Below are 8,457 nucleotides of genomic sequence, written 5' to 3' on the forward strand. Positions count from 1 at the left end.
GGACCGCGCATGCGCTCCCGGCTGGACATGCGCATTAGGAGCTGCTGTCTCCTGTAGCGGGTGGTTCGGCCAACCAACCCGAGATGGGTGGTGTCACCACGAGGCACACCAACGCCTGTCCTGCGAGTTCCTGTCGACAGACTTGTTGAACCTAGAAGTTGAATCCAGCGTCCGCTCTCCCGACCTCTGTTCAAACCTCTCCGTGCTTCCTACTCACATCCTAGTTTCATTTTGTCTTTGTAGTAAAATATTCTGGACAAAAAGAGTCTAAGTCCCAGAGGTAGACTTTTATCCAGTAGGGTTTCCTTCCTTCCTTCCTTCCTTCCTTCCTTCCTTCCTTCCTTCCTTCCTTCCTTCCTCCTTTCTTCTTCTTTTTCTCTCTTCCTCATTCCCTCTCTCTATCTTTTCCCTCCCCCCTCCCCTCCCCTACTTTCTCCTTTCTAAATTGAGGTGAGGTGAATTTCACTTAGCACAAAATTAACCATTTTAAAGTGACGATTCACAGCATCTGATGCATTCACAATGTTGTGCAACCACACCTCTATCTAGTTCCAGAACATTTCCATCACCCCGAAAGGAAAGCCCCTACACAACTAGCCATCACTTCCCATTTCCCCCTCCGCCGGCCCCTGCCCACTACCAGTCTGCTTTCTGTCTCAGGATTTTCCTATTCTGGACATTTCCCACGAGCGGAATAGAACAGATGTTGCCTTTTGTGTCTGACTTCTTTCTCCGGGCATAATGTTTTTAAGGTTCGTCTGTGCCATAGCATGGATCGGAACGTCACTCCCTTTTTTTTTTTATGTTTTTATTTTTTTAATTTTTATTTTATTTTTGAGAGAGAGAGTGCGAGCAGAGGAGGGGCACAGAGAGAGGGAGACACAGAATCCGAAGCAGGCTCCAGGCTCCGAGCTGTCAGCACAGACCCTGACGCGGGGCTCGAACTCACAAACCGTGAGATCATGACCTGAGCCGAAGTCGGACGCCCAACCGACTAAGCCACCGAGGAGCCCCTAGAATCCAGATTCTTCTAAGTGACAGTTCTTGTTCTGAAGGAACATGTATTCCAGTAAAAGGGTCAATACTGAAAAAATATAAATAGAGGCTGCCAGATAGATTTTGCACAGGACATATTCATACCGAAAAATTATTCATTATTTACCTGAAACTCAAATTTCACTGGGCATCCTGTGTTTTTATTTGGTAAGTCTGGCAACCCAGAATGTACCATAAGAACAAAACCAAATGTGAAATTGTGTGGTACACACTACAAGTAGGGTTGAAACCCAGACATAAGACAGAAGGAGGGGCGCCTGGGTGGCTCAGTCGGTTAAGCGTCCGACTTCAGCTCAGGTCGTGATCTCACAGTCTGTGAGTTCGAGCCCCATGTCGGGCTCTGTGGTGACAGCTCGGAGCCTGGAGCCTGCTTCGGATTCTGTGTCTCCCTCTCTCTCCGCCCCTCCCCTGCACACACTCTGTCTCTCTCTGTCTCAAAAATATAAATAATTAATTAATTAATTAATTTAAAAAAAGACAGATGGAGTAATCCAGAAGGCTGCCTGGAGGAGGCAGCAATGACAGGCCTCCAAGCCCAGTAGACACTTTGAAACGAGGGAATTTGCTGGGGAGAGGGTGTTAAAGTCACGCAGACATGCCTTGCTAACCTCTTCCACCCTATCGGAGCCCATGTCTCAGCTACAGGCTAACTCCACCTTGCTGGATGGAGACACAGGCCCCAGGGTGGAGGTTTCCTGCCAGGTGCCCTCAGGCAGCCCACCCATCGCCTCTAGCCTTGTCGGGAAGGACCCACAGGTCTACGTGCAGAGGGGACCAAACTACGGGCAGTCTGCCAACTTCTTCCCACTTACCCCGATGTCAGCCTGGCATTGGAGCCAGGCTGAAAACGACTTCAGTGGCCACCCCAGCCCGTTCAAGCTGGTGTCCCCAGGTGAGAGGCCCCCTTGGCTTCCAGAGGGGCGGTTGGCACTTCTGGGTGGGTCAGCGGGAGGTAGGAGAGCCCCGCCCTGGCCCTGCCTAAGGGAGGCCAGCTCAGCCACCCCCGCCTCCCTCCCGGGGCAGCTGCCCCTGGTACCCACCTCTGTGCTGGCTGGTTGGTAGCCTCCTCCATTGCCGCTGTTGCCTCTGGGTTGCTGGGCCAAGCTCGCGGATCGCGTAGGGAATGGGTGCAGATGTGGGGGACAGCGAGAAGGAGGCCGGGTAGCGGGTTTGGAGGACAGGGCTGCCTCCAGGGCAAACGAAGGGCCATGTGGCTCATGCATCACCTGCAAGAGTTTATGAAGGGCCTACTGTGTGCCACGTATCTACTGAGGGCTTGCACTTCCGTGGCTTTATCTGACCCCGACCAACACTCCCCTGTGATGGAGTCAGTTGGCCTCCGGGTGGGGCATTCGCCTGTATTCCTGGTGGGTCTGGGGAGGGACACGAGGAGCGGGGTTGAAGCCTCCTGGGGACCAGGCTGGATCAGGGGCTTCTGTTCTCCGTGGGAACCACATAGGTCGGTGCTTCCCAGCTGGTGACAAGAGGCAGGGGCTGGACCTCCTGGGGTCCCCTGTCTAAGGTTCTCAGTTCACTGACTTGTAAAGCGACCGGGCCTTTGTGGTGTCTGTCCCCAAGCCCCACAGGCCTCTGCGTGTTGCACCTGTCTGGCCTTTGGCAGCAACAACCTCTGCCCCGTGAACTTCTCACCTGCCTTGGTCTCTAGACACGGCCATCTCCTGGTTGTCTTCCTCCCTCCCTGGCCAAGCTTTTCAGTGGCCGCTGTCCGGGAGTCTATCCTTGGCACTCTCCTCGTCTCACATCTGTGTCCCTTCCTCCCGTCTCTGTCCTTTCCAGAGGCCAGACTCCTGGGAGAGCCGCATCACCTCTCTGAGCCTCGGTTTTCCCTTTTATAAAGGGGATACAGAGGGGCACCTGGGTGACTCAGTCGGTTGAGCGACCGACTTCGGCTCAGGTCATGATCTCGCAGTCCATGAGTTCAAGCCCCGCGTCGGGCTCTGTGCTGACAGCTTGGAGCCTGGAGCCTGCTTGGGATTCTCTCTGCCCCTCCCCTGCTCATGCTCTGTGTCTCTCTGTCTCTCAATAATAAATAAACGTTAAAAAAATTTTTTTTAATATATAAATGGGATACGGAGACCGGGCTCTCCCTCACCACGTGACCAGGAGCCGACGCTTGCCCTCTTGGTGATTCAGTGCCCCCCTTCATTTAGTGGCATGACTAAGCCTTATACCCCTTCTCCTGCCCAGGGCACTGATGCGCTTGGCCCCATAAAATTCCTGGAGGCCTTGGGAGGGGTGGCTGAAAGGTGTGCTTGCCTAACCTGGAATCTTAACTCCTTTATCATCAAGGCTGTGGCCAGACGATGCCGGCTCGGTAGAGTCCCCTCAGGAGGGCCCCTGCTGTCTGTCCCCTACAGAAGGACTCGCCATTTGAATGAAGGAAATCCCTGCTGGCCCTGATTCTTGAAGGCTGGTGTTCCTCCACGAACACACATGGTGTTAGTGTGACAATTTCAGGACGGGGATGGAATGAAATAGAAGGGCCTGTGATGGCAGGGGAGGTCCACAGGAAGTGGGGGGACCTCTGTGTGGCCCCTGTCCTCACCGTCCCTGCAGGTCTGGGGAGAGGGTGGGGTAGACTGTGAAAAGGCCCAGCTGCAACAACCCACTCAGCGTCCCCTCCTCCTCCCCCACCCCTGCTCCCCTCTTCCCTGGTGTGGCACCCCATCTCCTGGTGGCCTAGTCGCCTGTCGCTGTGCGGCTCACCTGGGAGGATTCTGAGCACCGCCCTCCCCCCCCCCCCCCCCCCACCAGCACCCACTCATTAATCCTTACCCGCAACTAGCAAAAACTGTCTGGAATTTTTCCCTTCCGGTCAGTCCGTGGCCCCTAGGGAGCGCACCCCCACCCCACCCCACCCCATCAGCCTTCTCTGTTCAGATGCTCTAAAGATGTTGGGGTGGGGGAGGGCTGGGTTAAACTCTGCCCTCTGCCTGTCACCCTGGAAACTTTGTTTCTGTCTGCCTACCATCTTGGGCATAGAAGTCTGAAGTCACACAGCCCTGGGGCCTGGCTCAGCCCCGGAAAATTTGCGGAGAGGGTCCTCGGCACCACCCCCAGGCTTAGCTCCAGACGGGAGCAAAGAGCGACAGGCCAGCCGAGGAGGGCGTCCAGGCTGTGGGCTGGGGTTTGGGATGGAATGGGGAGAAAAGAGGGGGTGCTTCTGAGCCTGGGTCCTGGGCGGGTGAGGCCCAGACAGGCATCTTTCTGGTGGGCTTCCTGGAGAAGGCGGGAGGGCAGGGGGCAAAGTGTGGGTGGGGCAGAGGGGCGGGCCCTCCTGGCGTCCCTCTCTTCCTGGGGACTCTCTGGCCCCTTGCTGGGGGCAGGGGGACGCGGCCCCCGCCACGACGTGGGCTGGACGTTTGTCGGCCGCCAGAACGTAGGCAGGCCCAGCCGTCGGAGCGTCCGGGCCGCTCTGCTCGCCGCTGGCTGCGGACCGTATTTTGCCCTCGGTCCCTGGGGCCGCGCTGGCCACGCCCCTGGGGGCGGGGCCGAGCCGGGGCGGGGCGGGGTGGTGGCAGGGTCCTAGGCTGGCGGCGGCGGCTACGGCGGCGGCGGCGGCGGAGGCGACATGGAGAGCGGGGCCTACGGCGCGGCCAAGGCAGGCGGCTCCTTCGACCTGTGGCGCTTCCTGACGCAGCCGCAGGTGGTGGCGCGCGCCGTGTGCCTGGTGAGCGGGTGGGGAGCCGGGCGGGGGTACCGGACTCCGCCGCCGGGGACCGGGCGGGGGAGGGGGTGCCGCGAGCCTGCGAGCGCGACAGGTGGCGGCAGCCGAGGCCCGGGGGAGGGGTGCGGGTGGCGCGCGTGGGGCCGGCGAGGGGGCCCGGGCCCCGCCGCCCTCCATCCTCCGGGCCCCGCCGGCCGCCACTCGCGCGCCGCAGCTTTCCCCGGCTTCCCCTGGTCCCCACTGCCCCCCACCGGCCGGGCCCGGGCGCGGGGTGGCCCGGAGGCGCCGCGGGGGAGCAGGCCTGTCGCCCTGCTGGCGGTGGGAGGAGCTTGGGGCAGCTCCAGGACAGGTGGCCGCCGAGCTGGGACTCTCTGCTGGGGGAATTCATGCGGAAGGGGCTTTCCCAAGCCACGTTAGGTAATGGGGTCTCCCCTCCACTCGGGGAGCAAGTCACGTGTCTGCCTCCCCACCCAAGATCAGGTGACCCCAGGATGTACCCTTCCCAGGAGGGTAGGGGATCCCTCCAGCACCAGATTACTGGGGGTACGGGGGTTGGGGGGGGGGGCGGGGCACAGGATTTTGGACAACCAGCGCCTGGAGCTGGACAAGGTGTTAGTGTGGGCAGGCAGAGGACTAGGACTAAGTGCCCTCACCATGCCTGCCTGGAACTGGAGCCTTCCGAGGTGCCCTGGTGGCACCCATGCCCCCTCCCTGCCTGACCGTGGGGTCTGATCCAAGGAGCAGATGCCCCGTGTGTCGGGACAGCTGTGCCAGGAGTCGGGGCTGGCACACTGCTCCCAGCATCGGGGAGTTCCGGCTTCATCCCCAGCTGGGGGTGGGGCTTGTGACTGCCAGCTCCAGAGTCTATTCAGAGGGCCTTGTCCGGGCAGGGCAAGGGAGAGGCCTGTGCCTGTCCTAGTGGGAGCCAGGTGTCCAGACCGTCCCACATCTGCTGACATGGGGTGGGGATGGGTGGTGGCCTTGACGTCTGGGGGGGCGAGGAGGCCACATGAGGCTGTTGCCGAGGGCCTAGAGCCCCTCCCAGAGTTCTGGCTGGTGAACCCCCTTCCACCCCGGCCCAGGACCTCCAGGGTTCTGAGTGCAGAACTGTATCCACAGGCCTGCCAGTCAGACTAGCCTGGGGGGCCCTCAGAGGGGAGGGTCAGGATGTCAAAGGGGCCAGGAGTCCTTGTAGGAAGAAAGCTGGCCAAACTGGGGTGGGGGGTGGGGGGAGCAGCCTGGAGCAGGAAAGAGTGGGAGGGGGCTCCAAGAAGTGGGAGTCTGGGGGCACGGGTTCCAGCTCAGGGCACACTGGTGCAGCTTTCCTGAGAGGTGGGGGGGGGGTGTCTTTCATCACCAGGTTTTGGGGCAGAGGTTGGGCTCTGCAGAGGTGATTCAAGCAGAAGGTGATCTGGGGGTGACTCCAGGCCTGGGTTTCTGTGACTTTGTGGCCCATCTCCTACGGAACCACGATGGCCCTTCCCGGCAGGCAGCCGGGGTGGGGATCTCCCTCCCAGGAGATCCCCGTCCGTTCCCCACCAGCCCCTGGTCCAAGAGTCTCCCGCCGTGCCCCCGGTGATGGCGACTGTGCTGGCACCTGCAGGTGGCCCGGGAGCACGGAGAAGTGGGGACTGTGCACCAGCCAGAAGCAACTTGCTTATGAGCTCAGTCCCCAAGTTCAGAGGGGGCCCTGGTGCCTGCCGTCCCAAAGGGGAACAGCTGCAGTGGGGGAGCCCAGGGTCCCTCTCACGTGTGCCCGCCGTGGGGCTTGTCTGGCGACCGCTCAGCCCTTCCCCACCTGTCCCCTCAGGTCTTTGCGTTGATCGTGTTCTCGTGCATTTTCGGCGAGGGCTACAGCAATACCCACCAGTCCAAACAGAAATACTGCGTGTTCAACCACAACGAGGACGCGTGCGGCTACGGCAGCGCCATTGGGGTGCTAGCCTTCCTGGCCTCGGCCGCCTTCCTAGTGGTCGATGCCTATTTCCCCCAGATCAGCAACGCCACTGACCGCAAATACCTGGTCATCAGCGACCTGCTCTTCTCAGGTACCTTCCAGCGGGACCCCCAGTTGACTTGGAGGAGGTGAATAGGAGTGTTCCTAAGAGGGTTCTGGGATGGCAGGACCTCGGCAACCCCAGGGGGAACCGAGGGCAGCCCCTACCCAAGCAGACGGGCTTGCACACAGGGATTTCTGTGAGTCTGCTTAAGCCCACCGGCGTTGAGTGCCAATCACGGGACCTTTGAGCCAGGCACCCAGGTCGCCACCCTGGCTTCCGCATCAGTGCCCTTCACACTCCTGGAGGCTTCTGGGAGATCCCTGCCTCAGGGCCTTGCCATCGCCGCCCCCACAGGGGGCCCCTCCTGGGTCCCCAGACCGCCCCTGCCTCCGTGGAAGTGACCTTGCCCTTCCGGCCTCCTTCCCAGCTTTCTGGACCTTCCTGTGGTTCGTTGGTTTCTGCTTCCTCACCAACCAGTGGGTGGCCACCAAGGCGGAAGACGTGCTAGCGGGGGCCGACTCGGCCCGGGCAGCCATCACCTTCAGCTTCTTCTCCATCTTCTCCTGGGTAGGTGGGCCGGGCGGGCAGGGGTGCAGTGTCTTTGGGGAAGGGTGGCGGAAGGCTGAGGAACCCAAACCTCGGGGCTCCCTGCAGGGCGTGCTGGCCTCCCTGGCCTACCAGCGCTACAAGGCCGGCGTGGACGACTTCATCCAGAACTACGTGGACCCCACTCCAGACCCCGGCACCGCCTATGCCTCCTACCCCGGTGCGTCTGTGGACAACTACCAACAACCGCCCTTCACCCAGAACGCCGAGACCACGGAGGGCTACCAGCCGCCCCCTGTGTACTGAGCTGCGGCCGGAACGGTCAGGGGAGCAGAGAGGGCGCTCGGGGGCCTTCACTCTATGCTAGACTCCTCCCGTGAGCTTCGCCTCCTGGAGCTGCGGCCCCCTCACCCTGCCGGGTGCCCGTCGGAGCCGCGCACGGCCTGGAGAGCCCCCGCTTCCCCCGCCCTGGCTGCCGGGCTCCCTCTAGCAAGGGCTTCGCCCACCCACTCCTCAAGGGCATTTTTTAGAAAAGGGTTTTTAGCCAGATGTGTTTTGTCATTGCTTTTAATGATCCCCAACACGCTGTGTTGTGCCCGACACGCCGCTTTGACAAGTGCCTTAGCTTCTCCCCAGCCCAAAGGAGCCGGGCCCAGGTCCAGGACCTGGGCCCCGGTGGCCACAGTTACTCGGGGTTCTGTGCCAAAGAGGAGGCTGTGGGGCCAGGGCCCCCTTTCCTGCTCACTCAGGTTTGTTCCCCACCTCCTGGCGCTGCTGTGTCCCCAGCCCCCTGCCTGCCCCGGGAGCCAGCAGCCCCGTGCTCACTGCTGTAGCATCTGGTTGCTCCTGGATCTAGGGTCATTGCCCCATGCCAGTGCCTCCGGACTGCCTGCCTTTCTGCCTGCCAGCCGTGGCGCTGGATGCCCACCCCAGGAGGCACCGGGAGGCATTCCCTCCGCCTTGCTCCCAGCCTTTGGCAACCGGGAGGGGCTTTGCCTGCCGGAAAACACCCAGCTTTATGTAAATACTCTGCCACTGTGAGGTGTGGGGTGTACCCACAGCCCCTGGGCTGTTCTGAATGTATTAAATAGCCTTGGGGGTAAGATGCAGACCCTTGGTTCTGTTAGACTGATTTGAAGACGGAATAAATGTTTTTCTCGTTCATAA

At 60.8% G+C, this 8,457-nt stretch overlaps 1 protein-coding gene across 2 annotated transcripts; it reads left to right on the forward strand.

Annotated features, from left to right (window-relative positions):
- Window positions 1-4,576: 4,576 nt before the first annotated feature.
- SYNGR2 (synaptogyrin 2) lies at window positions 4,577-8,457 on the forward strand. 2 transcript variants are annotated; one of them, XM_078438084.2, is made up of 4 exons: window positions 4,583-4,747; window positions 6,555-6,792; window positions 7,172-7,311; window positions 7,399-8,457. In XM_078438084.2, exons 1-4 carry the CDS (start codon window positions 4,649-4,651, stop codon window positions 7,594-7,596), a joined length of 675 nt encoding a protein of 224 aa, XP_078294210.1. In that variant the 5' UTR covers window positions 4,583-4,648; the 3' UTR covers window positions 7,597-8,457. The 2 variants fall into 2 exon arrangements, with proteins under 2 accessions (XP_078294211.1, XP_078294210.1); XM_078438085.2 differs by lacking the exon at window positions 7,172-7,311 and having other exon boundaries at window positions 4,577-4,747.

The sequence above is a fragment of the Panthera onca genome, chromosome E1 (assembly GCF_046562875.1).
Source record: "Panthera onca isolate mPanOnc1 chromosome E1, mPanOnc1 haplotype 2, whole genome shotgun sequence".
Classification (NCBI taxonomy): Eukaryota; Metazoa; Chordata; class Mammalia; order Carnivora; family Felidae; genus Panthera; species Panthera onca.